General features: G+C 39.7%; 2 protein-coding genes across 4 annotated transcripts; one reads left to right on the forward strand and one right to left on the reverse strand.

The window, feature by feature from the left end:
- Positions 1-27,874, reverse strand: ACAD11 (acyl-CoA dehydrogenase family member 11). 2 transcript variants are annotated; one of them, XM_002198680.7, is made up of 20 exons: positions 27,591-27,874; positions 25,734-25,833; positions 25,381-25,506; positions 23,883-24,044; positions 23,271-23,435; positions 21,412-21,559; positions 20,725-20,846; positions 20,191-20,297; positions 19,926-20,049; positions 18,220-18,297; positions 17,684-17,822; positions 17,459-17,566; positions 16,630-16,728; positions 5,711-5,777; positions 4,097-4,182; positions 3,834-3,905; positions 3,134-3,288; positions 1,325-1,441; positions 805-914; positions 1-355 (listed from the first exon to the last, which is right to left on the reverse strand). In XM_002198680.7, exons 1-20 carry the CDS (start codon positions 27,725-27,727, stop codon positions 241-243), a joined length of 2,337 nt encoding a protein of 778 aa, XP_002198716.5. In that variant the 5' UTR covers positions 27,728-27,874; the 3' UTR covers positions 1-240. The 2 variants fall into 2 exon arrangements, with proteins under 2 accessions (XP_002198716.5, XP_072781899.1); XM_072925798.1 differs by lacking the exons at positions 25,381-25,506; positions 25,734-25,833; positions 27,591-27,874 and adding an exon at positions 25,542-25,682.
- ACKR4 (atypical chemokine receptor 4) lies at positions 9,857-14,728 on the forward strand. 2 transcript variants are annotated; one of them, XM_030265092.4, is made up of 2 exons: positions 9,857-9,943; positions 12,721-14,728. In XM_030265092.4, exon 2 carries the CDS (start codon positions 12,739-12,741, stop codon positions 13,798-13,800), a length of 1,062 nt encoding a protein of 353 aa, XP_030120952.4. In that variant the 5' UTR covers positions 9,857-9,943; positions 12,721-12,738; the 3' UTR covers positions 13,801-14,728. The 2 variants fall into 2 exon arrangements, with proteins under 2 accessions (XP_030120952.4, XP_072781900.1); XM_072925799.1 differs by lacking the exon at positions 9,857-9,943 and adding an exon at positions 10,521-10,607 and having other exon boundaries at positions 12,721-13,932.
- Positions 27,875-27,911: the final 37 nt, after the last annotated feature.

The raw sequence follows: 27,911 nt of genomic DNA on the forward strand, positions 1-27,911 counted from the left end.
CCTGTTAGAAAATAGATTTTATTTGGCATTATAAAGAAACCCAGATAAATTATTGCATGGCATTCTACAAATTTTTAAAAGCAAGCCCATAATTATTAAGTGTAATAAGTGAAAATAGTGAGAGAATTGCTTTCAGTTAGAATCAAGTTTTTGTATTCATTCAGTTTTACCTTAGAGACCATTATTACACTGAAACTTTTCCCTTATCTTCCCTCCATTTGAGAAGGCTTTATGCTGACATTAGATTTTTGCAGTGAGTTTCTTGGACTGATCAAGGAGTTCCCACCTTGCGATTGTTGAGAGATGAACTTCATCGGGCCCATCTGCTAGGCGCAAGGTGCGTATGGACGCGAACCTGTGGGGGAGAGCTGAGTTAGGGCTGGGCTCCTGACCTGCCACAGCAGCCACACAGGCTCACACGGGAGCTCTCAGCCCTTTTGACACTCCTTGCTTTGAAAATTGCTATCACATGGGAGATACTGCAGCAAAATCTTTCTGACCGGATTGAGGTGGATGGGCTGGGAATTCAGAAGTTTCGCTTCTCCCCAAGGCCATAAGAGGTAACATTACATTTTAGAAGCACATCCTCTTCACTGCTGACAAGAACTATGTTAGGTTCAGTGCCAGCTTTTACTTTCTGTAAGGCTAATTGCACTAGAAAAACAATTGTTTTCAATTTTATAGCTTAAAGGGACACACACTATTATTTCATGCTGAGGTGAAACACCGTGTAATGGTGTTACAAATTGTAACAGAAACGTAAAAGAAATGCTTAGAATCTATAGGAAATCTTCTTTTACTCACATGAATGCCAAAGGAAAATCCTCGGAAACTCCAGCTCCACCACACACTTGAACTGCACAGTCAATCACTTTAAGTACAGCTCGTGGAACAACCACTTTGGTCATGGCTACCTGTAATTAGAAGAACTCACATTATCAGTAATAGTTTCATAAGCAAGTGGAAATATTTACCCAACACTTCTATTGAATACTGGTATCTCTCAGTACATTCCTTCCTCTTGGGGTTGGATGAGAGCTCTGCTGTTCCCGTTCCCAGGGTACGGTAAAACTGTTTCCAGTCACTCAAAACTATATTACTATGTTGAGACAAGCAAGCAATGCTTGAACAGATTCATCTGTTTCCAGCTGAGATCACTCGCCAGTCTTCTGACAATTAAAAGCATATCTTAAGGCTGTTTTCAACATGGAGTTATTCTCTACACTTACAATAATAATATTTAACAATATGTTTTACCTTGTCTTTTAACCAGCTAAATGCACAGACATCCACCAAGTCCTAGCTACCAAAAAATAACATTTACCTCTCTCCTTGCTCTTCTGTTGCCCAACATGTCGATCTTGCGGGCTGTATGGAGCGTGAGCAGGCGAGCCTGTTCTATGCTAAGACGGCATTCGGCAATCCAGTGGGCAACAACTTCCTGCAGAGCCCAAAGCCAACATCATGACATCAGTTAATGCCTCTGAGCACACATGGAGCTGCCCCTCTTCCTTAGCATGAGCACATTCAGTCAACCTACAGCCACTCATGTGCAAATTAAAGCATATCTAATATCAGGCAGAATAAAGCATTAGACTAACAGAAATATTAAAGATAGACCAATTCTTCTCCTGCCAGGAAACAAGAAAAAGGGAAAACTTGTGGATTCTGGCATGTGAGTAGACCCTACAGTGTGCTGGCTGTTTTCCTGAAGCTCCTCCATAGCTGCTTTTTCCCTCCCTGCTTTCCTTTACCCCTTGCCATCCCTCACAGCCTTCTCTCCATATAATAAACCCCAGTATACAGAAATAGGGGAGTGAAAGGGGAGAGGAATTCCTTGTTCTGCTTAAACTGGTGGTGTGTGACACATAGAAGCAAACAGCTGCAGGGTGGTGCCTGTTGCCTCTGATGATAAATTAGATAAATTCTCTGTATCCAAAATAAAGTTATGATTTTGGCAGCCCTGCTCTTCTTGGCTAATTCCCCCCTGCAGCCAACATACCACAGGAGAAACAAATGTGTGATGCTTGTCAGTGCAAAAGCTGTTTGGAGCCTGAGCCAGCCTCAGAGACACAATTCTAGGGCTGGTTTTGTAGGACACACAAGCAAATGTGCAACACTTGCTTCAGTGCAGTCTGGAAGCCCAGCTTGGCTGGTGCCAGCAAAGGTGATCTGAACCTGGGTGGGGTGTTGAGTTCTTCTCAGTTAACAGCTCCTGGGGTCATAAATGATGGCCTGGGTGGGGACGGGCACACTGGTACTCAAGGAAGCCACCAGCCCCACCTTGTCACCCATCCTCACTGTGAAGAACCTGCATGGGCTTGGCAGCTGCCTCCAGGTCAGGCCTGTGGCTTCATCAAACATCACTGTTACTTCAACAAGCTTCTGAGAGCCAGAGTGTGGCTCATGCACCTCTTACTCATTCTAGGTTATGTTGGTGAAAGGAAGTTGGGCAATTACATGACTGGAAATACAGATATGTAAAATCGCTCCCTCTGGATCTGCACAAACAATTCAATACCATCTGTGCCAGATACTAATTCAATGTCCTCTTTCCATTGCTTTTACTAGTTTTTTTCAATAAAGCCATCCTAGCTGTTGGGTGAGATTAAGGAACATTTGAAATGTGACAGGCCAACTAGCAAACTCTGATGGTTCTTATATAAAACAGACTGTCATATTTTTTATTATTTTAGCAAGCTCTTGCTCATGAAACAGTATGTCAATCCTGAGCAAGGTAAGAGCAAGGATCTCCAATCTGCCCTTGATGTGGTCTGTACTTTCAAAAGCAACTATAAATATTTAATCAAAGAAGTAAAATTTTCATTGAAAATTAGACCCCTCAGTGTCTCCTGTGATTGTGAATGGAAACAGCCAGGTGACAGAATGGATACACAAAAATGGTTAATTCAGATAGTAGCTACAGAAACACAAACTGCATGCCTGAAAAAAATACCTGTCCAAATCGATCAGGAAAAGCCTTGCAATATGGTTTGTTTCTTTTTTCCCTTTGTCACCCAAAATTTTATGAATAGGAATTCAAGATTAGGGCACAGAGCCACAAGGCTGTGTGGGCAAAACAAGGGTCAGCGTGTGGAGTGTGTGAACAGAGCCAAAGAGGGACGGTGCTTACGTGCTGATAGAGTTTCTTGCCAAAGGTCTCGCGCTGGGCCGCGCGCTGGCACAGGATCTCCAGAGCGGCCTCGGCCGCACCGAGGGACCGCATGCAGTGATGGATCCGGCCCGGCCCCAGCCGGCCCTGGGCTATCTCAAACCCTCTGCCCTCACCTGGTTGGAAAGAAAAAACAGGCTCTGCAGACTCCGTGGATTCCCTCTTGAAAGGGTCCAAGACCCAAGCAGAAGTGGTCCCATAGCAAAATAAAAGAACCAGAGGGGAAATAGAAGAAATCAAGATCTACACTAAGTGAGAGAAATAGAGCAGAGTTCTCCCTGCAGGGGATCACAGTGCTGGCTTGCTTGTTACTTCTTTTTCAGTTCTGCCAAGTACAGACCATGGAGTGCATCAGGACATTCTTTCTAAAAGTCTGTAAAGTCTACAAGAGCTGCTTTTGGGGGAAGAACAGCACACACAGACTTTGCTTTGCTCTACTTCAAGGCAATGATACTTGCATGACAGCCAAAGCTGCCCTGCCTCCTTCTGTTCTAAATAAGGGACATTCAAGCAGCAGGTAGGCTGCTAAAGGAAGAGTGGGCTCTCTCAGCTGACCTGAGATGTTTAAAATAACTTCAGGTGATTCATAACACAAACCACTGTCTCATAAAGCTTGGTTCATTGTTGTATGTATTAAAAATTAATCAGTGCTGAAACTCACCCAGTATTATATTGGAGACAGGTACTCGCACGTCATTGAAGTGTATCTCAAAATGTCCTCCATGGATCTCATCTACAAAGATAGAAAACACAACAGCAGGGTAAAATGAAGGAGGATAAAAATATAGGCCTCCAGTTCCTAGCCCTTCTACAGATCCATTTTTACTGATTTATTTCATTCACAATATTTATTAGTATAACTGCAGCTTCTGACCTGCTAAAAAATTAATACATGTATAGCTGATAATAAATATGATCACCTACCCATGTAGCCAAACACTGAGAGAGGTCTTATCAGCTTCAGCCCTGGGGTGTCCATGGGAACAATAATCATACTGTGCTGATTGTACCTGATCAAGACAAAAAGCACAGTTAAATCTGAGCCTCCCTTTTGTCTGCCCCTTCTGGTTTTTTTATTTTCCCTCCTCAATTTAGGACTTGCATAAAGCCAGTGCTGAGATTTACCTGCACCACCTGCACCATCCTGCCCACACAGTGTGCCTTCTTGACCCACCAGTCAACAAGTGAAAATGTATTAGTGGCACCTAATGCACCATGACTGAGAAACTCCTGCTGCTGTCACTTCTGTGTACACAGTTCTGTATCACCCAGTCATTTCCTCCCCCTCTACCTTTCTGTTTTGTTCTCAAAAGCAGTTTATCAGAATCTTGGCTTGCCTAGAGTTTAGGAAAGAGAAATCCATCCCCATGTTTACATTCCTTCAGAACATTTAAGGCCAGTTTTTAGTCACACAGAACTGGAGGTGATGCCCCAGGTCTCTGAATTTAGTCTCCAGTTCTAGCAAGTGGAGTGTCACATAATCCCCTCCATTAACTTCTCTTCAGCTTCTAAGAGCTCAACATATGCCACTGTCTGTACAAATTTCCAGGCAAACCTTCCTGGGTGCTGTGTGCAAGTTACTGATTGCTTCTTGGTGGAACCTAGCCAAACCTAAAAACTTCAGATTATCCATGGGATTTGGGCTAAAATCCCTCTTAGATATAAATGTCACAATTCTTTTGTATTACAAGCTGTGTGATGTTAATAGCACCAGACATGTAGCATTTTATTCATTACTTGTATAAATTTTTGCAAAAGCTTGCAATTCTAATTTAGTAACAAGTTGAACGTGTTTTTGTCAAAGAAGAAGAGGTAAAGCTTGTATTTACACGTATAGGAATAAAATGAGTAGGTCTGCTTTAAGATGTGCAGTGCTCTCTGCTTACACAGCTTCACCTTACCAATTCCCCATGTTTCAGACTTAGCTTTCTGTATCTACAGATAACTTTGTGGAAAACTTAATCAGTAACTTCAGGTCTCTGATGTGCCACTTGTACCCATTCTGTTCAAGGAAGCTCTGAAATTTTTTGGTTTATTATTTAAGCATTATTATTTATTATTTCATTCTTCCTGGTGTTAATTGTTTTATACACTACACTTCCAAAATAAATTGTAGGCCAGAGTTGTTGGTTGTTGATGCAGACTAAAAAACTGATGCAGACTAAAAAACTGATGCAGACTAAAATTTTTGTGACCAAGATAAAGCTAGTGAAGCTCCCAAAATATCCTGATCCAATTCATCACACAGCTGCACAAATACTGGTGCATTGTTGGTGCAATGGAGAAAGGTGGGAAACATGCCAATGAAAGATGGTAACAGTGGAAAGGTTAGGAGGACTCAGTCAACAGATTCTGACAGCAAAACAGAAACTCAGGCTACAAGAGACAAGTGCTGAGGTTTAAAACATCCCTCTAATTTAGGAGCACATCCAACTGGTCAAGGCAATTAATGGCATTTCACTTAATAAAATTTTTGCAAGGAGTGACTCCTCCAGGGAACAAGTTTTTGGGAATTCTGAATCTCCTAGGAATTCCTACCTGGATGCTGATGAGTTTTTGGTTTTGCCCATTACAATTGCCACTTTGCAATTTGGGTTTCCAGCACCTTAAAAAAAGTGGCAAACACAAAAACTGTTTTTAGTATAAAATCTCAATGTCAAATCAAATTAAGTTTCATAGTAAGAAACCCTACTCCCTTCCTTTTGTGAGGCAGAAAATGCAATCTACCCCTGTGTTTATCTTCTGAATATCACACTGAAACAAAACACATATTAATACTTAACATGTAAAAGGGATCTGACTTGTGGGAAGGGGAACATGAAAAGCCAAACATCCAAACCCTCCAGGTTCATCACCTATTCCTGTGAAAAGGGAACAAGAAGGTACTTGAAATGGAATCTGATTACTTCAGTCTCCATTTCAGCTGAGCAAATACGTGTGATACAACAGCACATCTATCAAGGTGGCATGCTGCCATTTCAAAAGTAAAATTGTAAAAAAACTTCTTCAACTTACAAAGACTGGAGGGTCTATGTGGGAATGAAACACCAATCGCCCTTTAATTATGCAGAGAAGGCTATCAAAGGGTTACTATGATAACTTTGCTACTACTTCAGCAGAGCTTCTCTGGAATGCAGAATTTCTCCCTCTTTACAAAAATGATTTTAGATTGCACTTTGAAGAAAGATCTGAGTGAAAATTGTTACCTGAAAATAGCCTGCTAGCATTTCAAGCCATTCATAACATTACTTGAGATGTTTCTTATTATGGACATATTTATTAAGCCTTTGTAGCATAAAGACAGCACTTTAATGTACTAGTTCTGAAGAAGATTCTACCATTGATTAAAATAACATTTCTATGATCCTTAATCCTCTCTGTCTTTTTCTTTAAAGGTTTCTTAGTACCAAAGGATGCTGTCATTCCTTTAAAAGCCTCCCAGAAACAATAAAGCTAGGGAAAATACCTCATGGGTATAGCAATCAGTAATTTTTTAGTGCAGATGACAAGCTTTGTAGAGATTCAGTTCAAGGCTTGATCTGTAGCAGCTTGGCTTTGTTCTGATGTTAGAAGCAAATACAACTTTATGACTTCTCTGGCAGCTGTTCTGACAAAGCTTGGGAGACTCTGGTCTGGACAATACAACCACCTGGCTTTGAGCTGAGCCACTTCCTCCTACAGCCACTGTGATGGGAAGTGGGAGAGAGATGTATTTAATTGTGATGAACACTGCCTGTTTGGAGGGCCAGACTGCCAGATGTTTACTTTCCTCTTTTGCAAAATGGTATTCAGCCACTGTCTCTAGAGGGGGCTTACAGAGTGGCCCATGAGGTGTACAATGCCAACAAGCTAAAAATCCCCGTGAAAAGCTTTGGGCAGGGGCATAAATCAACTTGGTGAAAAAACAAAACAAAACAAAACAAACTGGATCCCAAACAATTGGCTCACTTGGGCAACTGCAACAAGCAGCTGATCAACCCCAAATGACCTCAACATATTCTTTGCCAGGTACTATCTTGCACAGGGAAATGCCACCCCTGCACAAGGGGTATTTGACTCTTCTCCTTTTCAATGGAAGGTAAAGAATTGCACAACTGCTATTTTCTAAAACAGACCTATGTTCAAGTGAGGTTTACAACAAAAGATATTTTGACTTTCTGGAAACTCCTGAAAAACTGTTCTGTAAACAATCCTCAATCTCTGCTTCAAAACAAAGAGCAAACTTAACCATGTTGTATGAAAAAACAACCCAAAAACACTCACAGAACCTCAGAAGAAGCCTTCATGTTGAACTCAGCAAGGAGTTCACTGAGAGCTGGACATCTGGTTAGATATTCTAAATCATTTGTACACATTTCTGGAAGGCAAATGAATACCTCCAGATTCCTGGCCCTTCCACTCCTTAGAGTCTGAAGTCCTGAAAAACTAAAATAAATTTTATGTCACTTCAACCCATAAAAGACAGAAAAAAAGTTCTGGTGTAATGCAAGACTCTGAAAAGCTCCAGTGCTTTGGACGGAATGCAAACAGCCTGAATGGAATAAACATCCCTTTTGAAAATGACATTTTCACATCACTTACAGAATTCAAAGATATTGCTGGAGGATGGAGAGGAAGAGTCAGAGAAGCCAATTATTTTGGTAGGAGTTAGAAGTAGTTTTAGAAAGAAAACTCACAATTGAAGAAACACTAGATATTTCAGAAGGTCAGTTTTAATCATATTCCCATACTGATGAGCTTTCAATAAAGTTTTCAATGTATATGACTGCACAAACCAAAACTTTTAGACCATAATGCTGCTACACTGGTAAACATCTTCGGTTTAACTAACTTCTTATACTTTTGAACTCTTCATAGCACGTAGGGTAGATGGCAGCGTGGTAATGATTGTTGGAATGTGGGAGTCTCTTGATGGAGAAAAGGGACACACACAGGCACATCCCACCAAGAGCCTACAGTAATTTCTACCCACTAGCATATTGTATTCCAAAGTTTTATCTCAACTTTCTCCAGATAACAGTGCAGGCAGCTGGTTCATGGAGAGCAAAGACTATGCTGTAGCTGCAAGCAAACATGCAATGCTGGGGCTGTGCAGCTGCAAGGGCTTTGCAGTCCTGCCACTGAATGTGGCTGCTGGTCACTCCCAGCTGGAGCTCACAGGCTCTGATGGCAGCAGTGAGAGAAGCTGATCTGCTTAGGAATGTTTTTTTCCTTGCCTTTATGCCACTCTCACACAGCCATAAGTGTTTTTACTTAGGGAAGACCCATTTTGTACTCACTCTTACTTACTAAATAAGTTTTGTTATTTTTGACCGTACTGAAATACACACATGACAATATTATTTCTTTACTCTGGTCCTCCGTGCATCCCTGAGAAATTACAAGGAGCTGAGGAACTGCAATAAGCAAGGCAGGATTCACATGAATGGCCTTCCTACAGCCTGCCCACAGAACCTCTTGGGCACTTTTGCAGGCAGCACAAAATTCCCTGGGAGCATTCTCAGCTCTAGCCTGATTATTCCATCTTGTTGGAGACCCTATTGATACAAAGCCTATCCAGAACTGAAAGTTTCATTTGTTTTAAAGAGATATAGCTCAGGCCTCAAAGCCATGACATGATCTATGAGGAGAGGGCTGGGAAGGAGCTCAAGCATCTTATCTGCCACTGTGAAGAGCATCACTGAAGTACTGTGATGACTCAAGATGAAAGCATTGCAAAAATATGCACAAATATTGTGGCACTGTTCTTCTAGACTGTAATTCCTTTCCCAGCCCACTTTGTCATTCTGAAACAAAATATAGCATGTGGAAAACATCTGCCCATTACATTCTTAGCTGCCCATTTTTAAGAACCTTTCGTTTCATATATTTCAAAACTATTTAAGTACAGACAGAAGGTTAATCCAGTCATGGCAGGTGTACCAGAGTGCCAAAAACCCCCAGAATCTGACCTCTGGTCTTCTTAATATGTCTCTCTGTTGCTGGGCTTTAATATTGCATTTACTGAAGCTCACTAGGTTGTTATCCAATCCAGGATAATTCAAACAGGTCACTAGTTTGATTATGAGATAGACTGGCAACAGTCAAGCCCCTGAGAACTCTTCCCCCAGGATGCAGGACTATCTGCTTTTACTCTGGTTGACAATTTGCTACTTGCCTTCTTTCTGGTTTCAGACACAGAAAAAAACCCTTTCCCCAACCTCAAACAAAAAGTAACAAAAAGCAACTCATATTTCTATTGTATCCCCTAAAAAGTTATGTTAAGGAAGGGATGTAAGGATCCCTTAAAACTTTATACAGTCAGCCATCAAAAGCGCAGTACTGTCCTGAGGAAAGAATGAGTGACTCCCTGTGGTGTCTGGGGCAGTATCTCAGCCCCAGATGCACCTCCTTTCTACCCTTTTCTCCTTTTTAATGTGTTGTTTGATAAAAGCCTCTTGATGATGTATAAAAAATTTGGACTTCCAGGAATAAAACCACAAACAATAAAGAGAAGCAGTCAGAGTGTCCTGACCTTCCAAAGAGCAGTCATAGTCTGTTAGAACAGGAAGGAACGTAGGAAGTGTACATGCTCAACACAAGAAGAGTCTCTAGGAAAGCACAGTTTTTAAAAGTATTTTTTTTAAACTGTCAAGTCAAAATGAAAGCGCAACGGACTTCCACATGAGGGTGTGGTGTTTGAAGACAAAATGCAATCTGTCAGAGCAATTCAGATCACTTCACTGAGGCACGTCTCAGTTGCAGTACCTGCTACTCGTCTGCCGACAAAAGGTTAGTTTTGTTTTAATCCTTACTGCTCTGCATATTGGATGATATCTTCTTTGCATACATTTACTCTTAGTTAAGTTGGCTTTACAGAGAGATATCATTTCACAAAGGCATGTCTCCTTTCCAGCATCAAAATTAGATTTGCTCAGGAGCAGGACAGAATACTGCTTAATTGATCAGAGGAAAAAACCTGTCTGTTTAAACTAGGGATATTGATTTAATTCACCATAACTCATACAATCCCACATCAAGTTTAAACACACAGAAACACTGAATTTCTATCTGACTGCAAGGCTGAAATAATTCTGCAAGAAAATATGTAATTGCAGATTTAATATATTTATTAGTATACCTCCTAGAAAACACTATTTGCAAAACCAGTAGCTTCTGAGCGGTTTTGGTACTTGTGGGCACTTTGTACATGATAAAATTCCTTTCTGTCATAATATTCTGAGAAGCTCCAGCTGGAAGATGCAGTGTACCCACAGCAATCTGCTTCTTTAAGAAATTCCACATGGGCATGGCTCACTGTGTGGGATGGTGACTAAACTAAGTTTTTCCACCACTCTTCAGCGCCTGACTCCCATGGGACTGCTTGGCTGTTTGCAATGGGCACATGCACGTGTGCCTGAGAAACAGCCCTACCAGGAAAAACAAATGTGAACAGGTATGGAAGCCAAAACATTTCAGATAATTTTGTTTCTGTTGTAAACTCAGGGCAGACAAAAGCTTATCAGGCAGCGGAGCACAGTCACAGCCAAGCTGCTTTGTCATACACAGACTTTTAAAGTTTTCCCTGAAATGTTTACTGGTTTGCTTTAAAGTAAATTTGCCAGTGATTCAATTTGATTAAATGTTCTGTATTAAGTCTTTTAAGACCACAATGAAATCTTTTCATTTAACCTCTATTTTTCCTCAAATCTCAGCTAAATGGATTAAACTCTTTGTGCTGCAGTTTTCCTTCTACTAAAAAAAAAAATAATAAAAATTATTTTGCTGTTGATAATTAAATCTCTCCTCAAAGTACTACAAAGCTGCAAAAGATTACTGCTGCTGAAGAATCCTGCTAACAAAGCTTTTTAGGCATAGAACAGACATCCCTTTGCCAAAGTGTGAAGTAGAGCGACTGTGCTTTTCCATTCTGCACATCTCATTAAGGCAACAATAAAGAACAAATTGCAAGACTTAAAAAGGAGTAATAATTTTTTAAAGTTTGATGGGGAGTGTTTTGAAATGTTAACAGAATAATACAACAAAGTCATTAAAGATGGAGCCAAACCAGATAGTTAATTTCAAACTAATACACTTCCAAAAAAAACTTGGCTAGAAAAATCATGGGAAAATGAACAAAAATTAAAATTATTATTTTCTCTCTATTTAATTAGTCTGCATTCCTTATTATGAGATCAATCAGCAACTTACTTTTTCCTTAAAATACTTTAAGAGACACTTGGCAGCCCTTCATTTAAACAATTGTCTAAGAAACAGAAACGGTATTTGCATTTTTCTTTCAGGCTTGAAAAAACCAAATCGTAGCTCTGGAGCAGAATATCAGATAATGATCTGCTTTCAGCAATACTGACCTCAAATTCTGAACACTGCATATGATGACAAAATGGGGATATATTTTTCATTCTCACCTGATTTTTGCTACTGCTTCTAAGAAACCTTAATCCCATTTATTACAAGGGAACAGAGTACTGCAGGACTGTATTTTACACCAGACAGAATTTCAGCACATTAGTCACTGAACACAGTTGCAGGAAAAGAAGAAAATAATGCAGGACATGAACTTGCTTCAGACGCAATCTGAAGATACAAATACTTAATCTTCAACCTTAAGCTGGCAGTGGGAAGCCAGCCTCAGTGTTTACAGAGTAAATCTATCATGAGATTGTATTTGAAAAACCAGCAGAGTTTGGAGCTGTTTGGGTACTTGTGGTCAGTTTGTATGTGATAAATTTCCTTTCTGTTTTAACATCCTGAGAAGCATCCAGAAGATGCAGTGTACCCACAGCAATCTGCTTCTGTAAGAAATTCCACCTGGGCATGGCTTGCTTTGTGGGATGGAGACTAAATTAAGCTTGTTCTGCTGCGGTTCAGCAACTAACCCCCTGCTGTGCTTTTTGTAATGGGCATATACAGTGTACCTGAGAAACAAACAAAAACACTTTCCTTGAACTATATTCATATCCAAAATTTGTCAAAATTTATGACAGGAGGCAGCTGCTTGTCTCAACTGTAATCTGTTCATATTCCTTATACACCTAATTGTAACAGCATTTACAGCATTCAGCTGGTATTCCTTTGCTTTGCAGAGGCTGGAGAGGGGAAGGTGCAATTCCAACCCCATAAAGGTAGAGACAGAGTTATGTGCAATGGAATATTGTCAAACATAACGCAGCCGGAGCAGTTAATGCAATGATGGCTCCTCGACCCAAATGCAAAAATCAGTGAGGGGTACTCCAAGCATTTTACAATCTCAAATGCTAAGGGTAAGGAAAGCATTTCAATTTAATCCATTTTACAAGTACTGCCCACACTGATGTTCTCAGTTACCCATTTCATGTGAGAACTTGAGATAGTCTGCTCTGCTTCTGTTACTGTCTAGCTTCCCTTTGATTATTCACAAATGTATTCTGAATATCCAAGTTCCTTAAATTTGAGATGTATAACCAGCCCTGAAGAAGGGTTTTAGGTTTCAACAGAAATTTTAGAAATTTTAAATCTGATATTCCTTCTTTAGTGTTCCCTTCTCCCCACTTTTTTGTGTCTTGTAGCTTTGCACGGTCTGAGATATGAATAACTCAACAGATTACTGGATTGAAGATGAGGAGGATGATCTCAACCCTCTTATAGATTACAATACCTATGAGCTTCTCTGTGAAAAAGGTGATGTGAGAAATTTCAGGAAATTATTCCTCCCAGTGTTCTATGCACTTGCTTTCACGGTTGGAGTGGCTGGAAACTCATTAGTGGTTGCAATTTACGCCTACTGCAAGAAACCCAAGACCAAGACAGACGTGTACATCATGCACCTTGCCATCGCTGATCTGCTCCTGCTCTTCACCCTCCCTTTTTGGGCTGCAAATGCAGTGCAGGGATGGGAACTTGGAAACCCGATGTGCAAGCTCACTTCTTCTCTGTACACCATGAATTTCAGCTCCAGCATGCTGTTCCTGGCCTGTATCAGCGTGGATAGGTACAGAGCCACTTCTGACTCCCAGGACCACAGAAGAGTTGGCAAACACTGCAGTGTTACCTGCATCTGTGTCTGGCTGGCTGCCACTTTCCTCAGTATCCCAGAGCTGATATTTAATCAAGTCAAGAAACATAATGAGAGGAACGAATGCCTTCCCGTATTTCCGATGAACATGGAAACACTCTTAAAATCAACCATTCAAATCCTGGAAATTATCCTGGAATTTCTGCTTCCTTTCCTAGTAATGCTGATCTGCTATTCTGCTACTGCTTGGGCAATCTTTAGGTCTGCAAATGTTAAGAAGTCCAGACCATTCAAGGTTCTGCTGGCAGTAGTGGCTACTTTCATTGTCACCCAGCTACCCTACAACATTGTGAAGCTGTGGCGAGCCATAGACATCATCTACATGTTGGTTACAGACTGCCACACCAGTAAAATCATGGATGTGGCACTCCAGGTCACCAAGAGCATCGCTTTGTCCCACGCCTGCCTCAACCCTCTCCTCTACGCCTTCCTGGGCGCCTCTTTCAAAATGCACATCGTGAAAATCGCAAAAAATTATGGGTACTGGAGAAGACAACAGCAGAATGGAAGACCTGAAGAAATTTCTATGAATTATGAAGACCCTACTGAAGAAACAACCAGTTTCACTATATAGGCCCTCTATTGCTTCTATCATCTTACATAACCAAGGGAACTGTTACCTAATTCCAGCAATTCCAGGGGGTATTGCTTCTACAGCTGTTTCTCTGCAAGTCAGCTTTCAGAAGAATTTCTGAACTTGCCAATACACCACAAAGCACTTCAAAGTGGAATGTGTTTATCAGAATCAAGGAAGAACTGAATACTGAACCCCCTAGAAACAACCTGAGATATTTACTAAAAAACATCAACTAACTCAAACAAAATAAACCCACCACAACAAAACCCAAATTTCAAAGTGTCACAGTACTAGGCAATTAAGTAACTGCTATTGTAAATCTTTTGCCAGGCCATCATATTTATTCATCCTTCCCAACAAGTAACCATGTAATGAACAACCTGTACATGTGATTAAAACAGAGAAAAAAACCTATCACCAATCAAACAACAGGAACCTTTGTACCAGAGGTTAATAGTCTTGTGTTTCTCCAACTATTTTGTAAAACTTAAGAACTTTTGCCTAACAGCTCAGCTCCATTTCTCAACTCAACTATCATTCCATAGATATCCTTGCAGATTGAAATTAAGTACAAGCTTATGGTTGAGAATTGAGAGGGAGAAATAGGAGGGAAAGCCTTGTGTTTCTACAAATGTATAGCAACAACAACATCCTCCACAAAAACACCCCAGCAACTCCTTTTCTATAACTACAGAAAAAAATACCTGTCATCTCTTCTCTTCTGCTCACCCTAAACTTCAACAAGACCAGTGCTCCAGGGGTGGCTGGCTTATTCTAGATTTTTATAAATGTAATAAAAAGTTCAGGTTATCTTCAGATACAAGGCCTGGATTTTTTATTTAGAATTGTTAAAATTAATCAAGCACTGCAATAACTGTATCTGCTAAAATATATGAAAATACAATAAAATCAAAGAATAGAAAAAGTGCACTGTTTTGTCTTTTTTCTTATCTTTGTTTTTGTTTTGTTTTAGTAGGTACTGACATCTCTCACCACAGGCATTTACCAACCAGCAAATGGGAGAGGCCTTGCTTGACAAAAGAGAGAGGTTCTCATTCCATATGGAGCTTATGGATTCACAGATCTTACACAGAGAGGTACCAAGGCCATCCCCTGCCACAGTGTTGGCAGGGATTCCAGGAAAACAGCAGTTTTCCATGAGTCACTGGAAGCATTTCAAACATACTGACATGCTAGATTAGTTTTCAAAATGAAGAAGTGGCGTTACAGCATACTGCCCTTGTCTTCAAACATCCTGTGGGCTCTGACAAAATGTCTCCTCTACAGATTAGGAAAGCCAACAAGAATCTCTCATTTTTAGATACCATTCCCAATTACAAAATTATGGACTGGAACAAAAAGCTCTAAAATGAAAGACAAGAAACAACAGTAGCATAAACAAGACATGAGCCTCTTCTCCCTGTTTGGATGACAAAAGCTTACAGAATGTCTGCCCAGAATGTTTTAAGAAATACTAGGGCATGAACAGATAAGTCAGAAGTGCCTGACCGGTTTTTCTACACGTACACCATAAATCTGACCTATTTAAGCCATACTGGATTTACTGTACACATGCAGAGCATAATAAGAAATCCCACTTTTTTCATGAAGTAACTAACTCCTTGCATTTGTGATTTATGACTCGTCTTCACAAATACAGAGTGACATTCTGACAAGTCTGCCAGGCTTCTGGAATTCCTACACATCCAAGGTTTTAATGTCCCAACTTTTGTCCCAGAAATTAAAAAACCCCAACCAAAACCAAGACCAACAACAACAAAAAATAAACCTTCCCAGCCAGTCAGAAAAAGAGACTAATACAGAGCCAAATGAACACGTTTCTCAAACTTCTTGGAATTGCAGTGCTTTTTATGCAAATCTGATTGCCCTAATTGTATTTCTTAGAAATAAATCATGCTGTCTTATGTTTACTCTCGTTTTTATAATTCACATAACTAACTTTATGAATATTATTCTCTGTGTGTGACCCCCCTAAAACTTTCTCATTACTTCCTCAGGGACTGCAATGCACGGCTGGGAGACACTGACCCAGAGCAAAGGCTAAAAAGCCAGCAGTTAAGCAACACTCTTGGGTCAGGAGACAAGATTCCATGCTTCTTTTTGCTGCCAGTTTTACAGGAATAGAACAGAGAGAGAGATCTATCTTCTGGTGACTCCAAGTATTGCAGAAGCATGTATGAGCAGCTAGCTGTGACAATCCTGTACATAAATGAAACATTCAAGTTTAACAACTCTGTTTATTTACTTGGATTCCAAACTCCCAGGGAATGATGACTTTCAAGTTGCTGTCACATGTTTTGCAAAAAAAGTAACAATACCACAATATCAGGGACAGTTGCCACTTACAGTACAATGCATTGATTTTATAACATAAAATTATAACATAAGAAAATCTCCTTTAATAGTCAGTCCAACAGCATCACAGGCTACTTTAAAAGCAACCATGTTTTACTGTAGCTACACGGTACTTCCAAATTTCTCACACAAACTGCCAAAGACAGCTTCATGAAAACAAAGTCATAATGTGTAATTTGACTGATAGAAAGAGGTAATGTTTTAAGAAAAGAGCAGCATTCACTCTGTGAAGAAAATTCAGAAGTTACAAAAAGGGGCCAAATCCTCAACTTGATTTGAATCTTTAAATCCTTGATTCATAAAAAAAAGCTTAATTCAGCTCCTGCTGTTGTTTTACATTCTATTGCCTTTCCTCAAGAGAAGACAAATTTTCATCTCAGAAATGGAGCACAAATAGTTCTTGGAAAAAATTCTAGCCTTAGCCATTCTTATTTAGGTTTCCACACTTACCACTGCTCCACCACTTCTTGCCATTGATCACGTAGCTGTTCCCATCTCGCTCAATGGTGCATTGCATATTGGTGGCATCACTGGAAGCCACATCAGGTTCTGTGTTAAAAGGAAAAAACAAACCACTAGATTAAATATAAAGGTAATACAACCTCCACAAATATAGGGCTCTAGATATACTCTATTAAAAGTACACTGCTTTGCTACCAGTAGAAAAACACTTTGAAGACCCTTGCTGGCTGTTGTTTTCCAACAATCTGTTATTTATAGCCAGTTTAAATATATTTGTTCTTTGGCTTGGACCACCCTTTGCAATCATCATTCTTCCTTTCCTTCTCTTTTAAAATCCTTTATCTTTCCATTGTACTTACAGGTAACAGTTAGTTATATATCTCCTCAGCCTCTTTTCTCCTCCTGAGTTCTTCCCAAGCAAAAATAGAAACTGAAAATAATTTTGTGGAAGGTTAAGCTCTATTGTAAAGCTGTTTGGTACTAAAAACTGTGTTTTATTTATTATTTGTATAGTAAATACGTACATTGTATTTACTTATTTATTTGTATAGTACAAAAATTAAACTAAAAATACATAGAAAGCAAATACTAATTATTGTAACCATGAAAATTGGCAACTACCAGGAAAGGCAGCAAGTCTGCTCCAGTTTGCATTCACACCTCAGAGATGATTTTATATTCAAGCACATTCACTGATACTGAATTAGCACAGAAATGTCCACTGTAACACACAACTTGCAGTTTCCTACTTTTCCCTGCGTACACTACACGAAGTTTCAAACAATTGGCTCTAACTTTCTTCTGGAGAAAAACTTACCTGTCATGCAGAAGCAAGAACTAATTTTCCCTTCAAGGAGAGGCTCCAGCCACTCTTTCTTTTGCTCTTCAGTGCCATACATGTGGAGGACCTCCATGTTCCCTGTGTCTGTAAGAAATCAGCTGTCATGTTTACTGCTCGAGACACACAGCCTGTAAAGTGTAAGACACCCAACTTTTTAATGCTCCAGTGCCATAGGTTTGGGACTGAACCAAGGTTGCTAACCTGGTGCATGGCAGTTGAAAACTTCAGGAGCAATAAGGCATCTCCCTGTCTCCTCAGCTATTAGGGCATAATCAAGCTGGCTGAGACCACTGACATCTGGGAGGAAAAGGTTCCACAGACCTTCTGCTTTGGCCAATTCCTATCGCAAGAATCAACAGAAAAAACATCAGCAATAAGTAATAAAAAAAAAATTAAACTCTGGTTTGCAACACGCTCCTGCCTACCTTACTGTCCAATACATATGATGCTTTTTTCAATAGCTATTCTGAAATTGTAGGCTCAGTCTTTGATTTAAAGTTCAGATATACCCCTCTCAGACCTCATTTTGTTTTTCTTCTCTCTCATTTGTTTTCTCACTTTTTCCATACTTCTCTCTTCCTTTCTTTTCACTGCTCCTCACAATTGTTTTTTTCATGTCCCTCACATTGTTTCTTTCACGTAAAGTAACTTCTCCAACAGGATACACCAATCACTCTTATACTCTGTGTCTGTGCTCTTTTACTGCTAGAGTGCTAGAAATATTTGTTATCCCATACCTTTAGCCTCTCCAGCAGTGGTGGTTTCTTCCATTTGTCCTCGGCATGTCTATGTTCAGTATAATATTTTATTATTTCCTTGGAGAAACAAAAGGTGCTGTTTAACTTAAGAACACATGTAACACATAAATAATAATACATCTCTTCCAGATCTATGATCCAAGGAACCAAGTAAAAAATATTGAACACAGGTTTACATTATATAGTTGGCTGCATTATAAAATTAAATATATAATTGACAGTAGAAGTGCAAGTTGAAGTTCTATTCATTTGCAAGACTTTAAATATCATGACTCCAATCAGTATATGAACTATTTGGGATGGTTTAAAGTATGTGATGCTTGCCTAGGAGGTCCGTATTTTCTGGAGATAAAAGTACCTATTACCAACAGTATACACAAGAGGCACAAACTCAAAAGTAAAACAACAAAAAAAAGCCTGATGTACTGACAGTTAAGAATCAGACAGATAACCCAGCTAATCTTTCAGATAACCCAGCTAATCTTTTGTTAACTGTGAGAAAAAAAAAAAAAACAACAACAAAAAAAGCATTTTCTCTTCCTATCAAAATAATTCCTTAACAGATAACATAAGCAGTCGTTCCAAACACCAGTCCTTAGTTTTAAGTGAATCTTTATATTCAGTAATCTTAGTATTTTAATAAACATGCTTTAGTGAGACACAGAACTTCAAATCTGGCCCAGACCTAGTTATAAAATGAATAAAAGTAGTGCCCCATTATGAAAATGACACAATAAAGACAAATGGCCAAGTAGAATTTACAAGTCCTGATTCACAATCCCTGTAACCAGAAATAACATCCAAGCACAACACAACTCATCTGAAAAACTTGCATGGCTATTTGTGGTTTGTTTGTTTTTTAAAGCAAATACTTCAGTTATTGCAAGGCTTTCTTGGAGAATCTGAAACTACAATCCCAACTCAGTCACAGACATACTTTTTAAGAAACTTTGCATATCAAGAGTTACTACTGTTGACCCCTCCTTGTAGTAGATGTAGTCATTAAACTTTTAGATTAAGATGTTTTCTGCATTTCTGCCTGAGTCGGAAAAAAAATCAGAAAGTCAAAACAAAAAAATACTGCATCAAAAGCCATCTGTACTTCCATGAGGCTAAAAGCTGAACCAACTTTCTAAGTGGAAATTCCTAACCTTCCTAGGATATTTTCCCTTCCACTAACAATGGACTTCGTGTATATCTCAAACATTCATTGGTATTAGATATATTCAGGAATTATACATTATGCAATCCCATTTTTGTCACAGCCTAAAAAGCAAGAAACAGAAAAATTCAGCTTCATATAGTTAAAATCAGCAGTTTCTATTTTTAATTAGGTGTGTTTTAGTTCAGTATGTAAGAGTTCTAGGTTGTTCTTAGTCTAACAAGTATTTTGGCAACTTTCTTTAAAAAGCAACTCTTTCTAAAAATAGAATGTTTTGAACTTCAAAACTTTAAAAAATAACTATCATTAACAATACATACAACATTTTAATCCTGAAAATAAATAATGCAGTCTTATAATGATTTCTGCTAATATTTTGTAATGCCACAATCATTACTGCATGAAAATCAGGCTGTTTTGGAAAAAAAAACAGGAAGATATGACTTATAGACGTATTTTTACATTTTTATAAAGTCTAGCCAGAAAATGTTCATTTATAAACAGGTTAAAGAAAAGTTTTTACCTTCTCAGCTGGATAAATGTGCTGCTTCATGAACTGCTTAACCTTCAGCAAAATTTCTTGGCCTTTCCTACTTTGATGGAAGAGCTCTCCAGAAATGCTGTGCTGTGTGCTGCTGAAGGATGACCTAGGGAAGAACATTCAATGCAGTAACAAGACCAGATTTTCCTTCATAATAACATAAGTTGTCTTAGACAGGCACTTAAATAAACAGAGATATTGGAAAAGCTTTGCCTTGCCTTTGACCAGTAGTCTAGGCCACTCTTACCTTTTTGAGAGCTCTAATCCTCTTTCTGCCAAAGGCTCCACAAGCTTTGCAAATTCATGACTGTTCTCTGCAGAAGCATTTCCAATAAGATACCTGGCATATACACCCTAAAACCAAAATAAAGCCATATATAGTATAATTATGCTCTTCAAATTGTCTTTTTAACACACTGGTGATTTCTTCAAATATAAAAGTAACACTTAAATGCACCTGGTCTTAAAAGGAAAAAACTCACTGGGATATGCTAATACTGGTTTTGGTATGTATCCGATATAATGGAGATCCTTGCTGCACAAGAGTTAAAACCATATCCCAGCTAAACCAAATGAAAGGCAAATCACAAAAAAGTAGTAGTGGAAAAGTGAAAAGTAAAAAAGAAAAGATAAATGTCTGCATGTGATATGGAAAACGAGCTCAGCCTGTCCCTCAAGCCAACTGACAACAGCATAGACATACGATTATTACCCATGACTAAATGAACTACCCACAAACACACAAAGGTATGTGGCATTTCAGCAAATGTGAGGGTATTACCTGGGCTATCCCTGCCATTTTAAAATAGGACAAAGCAAGAAAAAAATTCAAGTTGGGTAAAGTAGTGGAAATACGTCGGCAGCGGCAGTAAATGGAAACCAGTTCTTCACAGGAAGGAGTTTCTACAAAAAAAAAAAATTTTTTAGAATGCTCGACATTTTCCATAATTTCTTCCCACCTTATTCTTCAAATATTTGAGCAGTTTTTAAACTTTACGAGGTATTTCTTTTACATAGTAAACACCATGATTTATCATTTGTCATGACATAACTGTGATATGGAGAGACCAAAGGAAGTAGGAATTGCCAGAATTTCAGATCACCATAACATTTCCTGCTGCCCTTTGTCTCCACTCCAGTCAGGCAAATAATTTGACATGGGGGAAAAAAGGCTTTAAAAAAAAAAAAATCATATATTTACATTTCCATATCCTTTTTCTCCCATTATCTCTTAGAAAGGTTCAAAATAAGGTTTTACAGAAGTAGCATGTTGTAGCTAAGACAAAGCTTGATAGAACAAAACTATCTAAAGCCTCACAATCAGCATGTTTGCTACAACAAAAAAAAAAAGGAAAAGTTCTTTACAAATGCAAAACTACATGCTTGTGAATTTACCACTTAATTCCTATAACATTTCAAATAAAAATCAAGCCTAGGATTTGTTTCAAGAAAAAGATTAGTTTCATACCTATGGTGTCTTTGAAACCCAAGACAGAGCCTTGACCTAAGTCCTTAATAGATGTAGGCAAAAAGTAGAATTGAATGGCATATGCTAAATCTGCTAAAGGATGACCAGTAGTTGAAAGCTCCCAGTCCAGCACTGCCAAAACACGAGCCTTAAATAAAAATAAAAACCTCAAGTGAGTGCTAGAAGACATGTTCTCTCTATGCACAAATGCACAACCCACTCAATATCCAAGTGTTTTATTTGGTTATTTTATGTTTAAAATTAAAACATACACTAGCTGTCAACAGCAAAAAGAATTCCTTTTGGCACTATGTAAGATCTGCAGAAAATTAACATTCACATAGGGACAGAAAGCCAGGCATTTTTCCAAAGAAAATCTCATTTAAATCTACACTCTTGAGCAGTGTCCTCCCTGTCAGAAACTTCCAAACTCTTCTAGTATAAAAGATGATTGAATTAAAATATCCTAAAGAACAGCAGTACTGACAGCTGTCATGTTTCTTTCCCAGTCCTTTTGCACAGCCCTTTAGCACAGAAATAAACAGACCAGGCATCAGAAAATCTAATTTATCACAACATTGTCCATAGATTAACACTTACATGGGGAGCTGAATTTCTTAAACAGAAAGTCAATTACTACTCCTGTGAGTGAGCCTCTCCTGCAAGCATCCTGGTGTCTTCATCAGGGTGTTCTGAGACTCCCTGCAGTGTCATTCTGATAAATTCCTATAATCCAGATGTCCTGTCAACCTGAATGACCCCTCCAGCCTACTCATGATCCATGGCTACTTGAAATACGTGGAAAAGTCCTTCCTACATAGTCAGTCCTGCATCTTCAGGAACAGTTTCCACTGATGCCTTAAAATAACCTATGTACAACTTGGTCAATTCCTTCAGTTCCATCGGGAACAGCTGTGATAGTCCCCAAGACAGTCAAATTCCCTGGTCAGGGAATCAATCAGCACATTTAAGCCTAGAAATCATGTCTTTCAACTAATCTGTGCACAAAATCTCTAGGAATCTTTGGGATCTGTTGCTCTGTCATGAAGTAGGCATTGCAGCCATGGTCACAAGTTCCAGGCATGTCTTCTGGTCACAACTCAGCAGGTAGCACAGAAAAAACGTAATGAAAATACAACTGTGTTGATATAGGTAGAACACATTTATTTCCATAAACTAGAAACAAACAAACAAAAATCTCTTTTTTCCCCTAAAGATGAATGGGGAACTTTCAGGGTCTCTGTGATCTACATGTGCTCCATAACTAAACAGCTTTGGCAGATTTTCCTTTGCTTCCATCAGTCTCATGTATCATACATTCAGCTCCTGCTCCAAAAGCCCTTGTTGTTAATTGAAGCCATAAAACAGACATCAGTGGGCTTTGGATCAGATGCTTATGTAGTTCAATGAAGCGAGTTCTCAGCTGCACTGAATCCAATAGGATCTATGCATATAAAATTATTTCTTCCTGAACTTTGAAGCAGGAGCTAAAACTAATGAATAAATAGAGTATCTCTCAAAGACAGGTTGGATGGGCTACTGCGCAACCTGGTCTAGTAAAAGGCGTCCCTGCCCATGGCCAAGGAGTTGGAAATAAATGATCTTTAATGTCTCTTCCACTCCAAACCATTCTATGATTCTGTGGTTCCACTGGTTCTATCTCGCTCCAGAAAGCCAGGACTGCATTAGGTACCTGAACACCTCACACAGAGTACAGAGAAGAGTTCAGTTTTCTACTGTTTCTTTCAAAGATGTTTCACGCACTAAAACAATCCACATATAAGTGTCCCATTATATGATAGGAGTACAAACCAATGGAAGGCCAAAATCTACTAAACGTACAAATACACTTCAAGTACCTCTGTTGGGTGGAAGATGATATTATCTATTCTGAAGTCCCCATGAATCAGGCTTTCTTCATTATCATCAGGTGGCAAGTTGTTTGCTAACCACTCAGCCAGCTTGTTCATGGCAGGAATATCTGTATGAGCAGCTGCATCATACTGTTTTTTCCAAGTTGATACCTTAAAAATACAAATGCTCCAACAGATTTTTCAGTTGATTCACAAGTTTTTCAAGAGTACAAAATTTTGAAGTACATGCTTCTGGGCTTTGGTAATCACCATGCTGCATGAAAATTCAGTAAAACCCAGTACCTCTGCATTTGCAAATGTGAACTGAGATATCAACAAATAAAATGAAGACTACATCTCTTTTAATCCTATTTACACAGCCCAAATCTAATGTTATTCCAAAAGCAAATGCATATCATTCCCTAAGTACAGCATTACAGGATCAATCTGAATGTAGTAGTATCTTCAGATTGTGCACAATTCATTGAACTAAGTGAAGGTTTAATAGCTTCATAGCTATAGCTTAATAAAATATGATCATTTATAATTAACAATTTAGCTTGAAATCAAATAAACATTCAAAGACCAGACAAAACAAGAGAACATTAAAAGCTGTACCTGTCTTTTGCAGTATCCTGGTCCTCTACCATATCCTTGGAGACCCAATGACTGTAAATCAAAGGAGTGCAGCAGGGCCAGAGTTTCTATCATTGCAAGATACAGAGCAGAACGCTCTGCTGGGCCCACCTCGGGCAGAGAGATGTCTCGGAAAATGCGACCCTAGAAATACCATAATTCATGTATTTGGTGGGATGTACACATCAGATGAAAAGACGTATAGCTATACATTCCACATCCAAAACCAAATGTAGCGCATCAACACTCCCTTTGCAATCAAAAAATCCTTCCTTATTTATTTTATTCCTCAGCCAGGGCCAATGAAGGTATTCACAGTAAACCCAGGTCATAGTATATATATTTCATCTCTAGAGGAAATTCTGAATTGGAGCACTCAATCCAGGTATCCTCAGGCTTGAAAGCACCAGAAAAACATTGTTACTATATTGTTCAAAAGCTAAATTGCAGAAAAAATACCAATGAAGACCCCTGGGGAAATGGTAATGGGTGGGTTGTGGGTACAAAAACTCAAACAGTCCAAAGAAATTCACTTGTTTTTCTCCTCAAAAGTAATTGGATACATTTAGAAGATGGGCTTGCTGTTCCATTTTCACAATTGTTAAAAAGAGAGTAGTGCTGACCATCATATAATGGACAGATCGTACTTTTTCTTACTTAGAAATGTAACAAGGTTTCTTTTTAAGGAATCACTTTGTTGTAATCAAAACCAGCAAAATTCTCCATCTTGGATGTATGAAATTGGTTTCAAAATTTTCATAGCCCTTACATTCTATTACCCTTGATTTACGGTTTTGTAGGAAGGTTAAGCTGGTTCACCTAATCTACAGAAGCTGGCCCACAAACTTACATTTCTAATTTCCCAGTGAACCTAATGACAGAACAGGATGCAATGAAAAAGAAAAGGCCTGAATTCAACTCCTCCTCCCAGAGGATAAAAAAAAAAGACACAATACAGCAGAGTTGTGCTCAAAATCACCAAAATCTAATAAAAAGTGTTTTAATTAAGCTACAGCATCCCCAGATGGAGATATGCTGTGTTCTTTCTGAAACTAGTGTTTGAACTGGAATTCTGCTTTGTTTTCAAGGATAGGTGATTGTATGTAAGCTCCTATCTTCAATACTAAAAAGCCTCCAGGATATCCAAAGATTCATTTTACAGACTGAATTTTTCCCTCTAACTCATCTATGCTTTTCACAGAAGCAATATTGCCTCATTTCAAGATATCCTTCCAAGAGCTCAAACAAGAACAAACGGTCAAATATTGAGCTAAAAAATTCAACAAAGTGCGAAATAAACCCTAGAGAAGCTGAAATCTATGAGAATCCCTGATAGCTAGCATTTCTTCAAAACATAAGAAGATTATTTACTCTCATATCACAAAATTGTGCAGCGCAAGGCTCTAACACAAAGGCTTTAGACAATTTAAAAGCAGTTTGTAGTAGGGAGAAAGAAAATCTCTCACACAGGAGGACCAACCTGCACATGCTGCACTACATAAAACTCTGTTCCAATGATAGAAACGTCACTGCAATACAAAAGGGGCTCAGGCACTGGAAACCCAGCTGAAAATAAGGCTTTCTGCACACGATATTCTCTATCGACCTGAAGAAGACACAGAAACTGAGGTTCAGTTATACCTCCCAAACATAAATGAGCACAGTGAATCCTCTTGAATGTTTAATTATACGTATAGAACGTGAGCATGGGAAGTAATCCAGCAACTCACTGCATTTCTGGACACATTCATCAGCGTGCTGGACCATCATGTATATAGACCCTGGTCACTTGCAAAACAAAGTGTTTGGAGCTTAGTGAAGAATGTTACTTACCTTGTGTGCTCCAGGTAAAAGGGGACCATGGGGCTTCTTCCTGAGCACAAAAGCCTTCCCACCCTTCTGAAGGTAAAAGGTTGGGTTTGACTGGCCTGAGCTGCAGAGAGAACGATTATAATTACTCAAAAATTCAAGTACTTACAAATTTGTAAACTTCTAACAGAAATGATACTTGCAAAATGCATTGTGGCTTGATCTGAACAAAATGGCATCTTCTCCAGAGCTGTTTTGTGTTGTGGGTTTTTTCAAATCTGGACTGGAACAGGCTGCCCAGAGAAGGCTGGATGGGGCTCTGAACAACCAGGTCTAGAGAAAGGTTACCCTGCCCATGACAAGGGGATTGGAACTAAATGATTCTTAAGGTCCCTTCCAGTCCAAACCACTTTGTGATTCTACTCTCTGATTAAATTGCTGATGATTGTAGTACCAAGCCCCACTATTTGCCAGCCTGATTATCACATACAAAGATTATGCTAAAGGTACAGCCTATAGAAAATGTAAAATTTTAAAGAATGTATGTTGAAGTCACAAAGAAAATTAGCCATTGCAATCACGTGTAAAAGAGAAGGACAATCAATTAAAACACTTCATAACAGCGTGTCTATCATATTCCAATCAAACACACTGGTCCTTATTTTCCTTAAGGCTCTGTGTTAATCTGTATGCTTTTCTCTCCTTATTCTGGTTCATTTTTAAGATGTATTCTGACCTAGTCCAATAAACAATTAGACAACTATCGGAAAATAAAAATCAAATGAACTTTAGCCATCATTCCTCCCATTACATTTCCTTTCTCTCCTAATCAGTTAGGGCTTAGTTTGTAAAAGTTTGAAAAGCTTAACTGACAAATACTCTGCTTGGAGCAAAATGAATTTAGGCCAGCTGAAGCCCTGAACTGTAATTACAAGACAAAGAAGTAAAAGCATAAATACTAACAAAATTTTAGCAGACTTTACCTATTAGCTACTCTCCTAAGGCCCCTCCTAAAATCTTCTCAGCTGAGGTACATAGGAAGAGTAGGGCAGATTGAATGAATTAATGTTTTCTATTTACATGAGAAGACAATGAAAAATTGTTCACTGTTCCTTAGCAATAGCTGCAGATAAGTTAGTCAAGGTCGTGCCTACAAAGGAATTAATCCTTATTTTTAGAATAATGTTACTTCTAATAGTTCCGGACATGAAGTCGTGCAGCCCCACCACTGATTTGCTGAATGCAAACGAACTCAGTGCTCTATGGAACAGAGAGGCTTGGGAGCCCGGGTGTGGCACCTCCCTGGCACACCGCATAATGCTCCAGTAATGGGAATCTCGGCACATCCTTACCCTGTTCTCGTGCATTTGCTTACCCGGTGACAGCCTAACGCTTTTACCATTGATTTCCTAAGCCAAATGTGCGCTTATGAACATTACTATTTGCTGTGCAATTAAAGATGGAGAAGGTCAATTGCGATTTACGTGTAGGCAAAAACACAATCGTGGGTGTACTTTGAGGACAGCGGGCAGTCCATCCAACACACAGCCCGCCCACAGACTGAGTGTGACAAAGGTCACTTTGGCCGCCACCTCCAACTTTGTCTTCTCCAGGAGCTCAACGGATGAGCTGGGCCATGTCTTCAACTGGACTAAGTCAAAATACATCTTAAAAATCCATGGATGGCTGCTGCCCGCTGTCCCGACGGCAAAGAGCTCCACCTCTGACCACTCTCCCTGGCAGGCGGCGGCGGGCGGCTCCTCTGCTCGGCCGTGCGGGGCGCTCCGGGGCCGGGGAGCGGGGCCTGCCACCCGTGTCCGTGCCCTGTCACCAGTGTCACCTGTGTCAGCTGTACTGCCTGACCAGTGTCACCTGTGTTACCTGTACTGCCTGACGGCCAGCGCGCCCGCGGGCAGCCGCGGGAAGCCGGGCAAGCGGCCGCTCAGGTACCGCTCCAGGCTGGCCTGGTCGAAGCGGTGCTGCCGCCGCACCTCGCTCGTGCCCGGCTCCGCCGCCATGCTCGGAGCCCGCGCCGCAGCCCGCCCCTGCCGGGTCACCCGGAGCGCCTGGGCCCGCCAGGAAAGCGCTCCGCAGCCCCCTGGCTGCCGGGCCCGGCGGCTCCTCCCGGAACGCGACGCTTCCCGGGAGGCAGGCACCGCTCCGGCGGGCACCGCCCCTCAGCGCCCTCCCGCCGTGAGGAGG

The sequence above is a fragment of the Taeniopygia guttata genome, chromosome 2 (assembly GCF_048771995.1).
Source record: "Taeniopygia guttata chromosome 2, bTaeGut7.mat, whole genome shotgun sequence".
NCBI classification, from domain to species: domain Eukaryota; kingdom Metazoa; phylum Chordata; class Aves; order Passeriformes; family Estrildidae; genus Taeniopygia; species Taeniopygia guttata.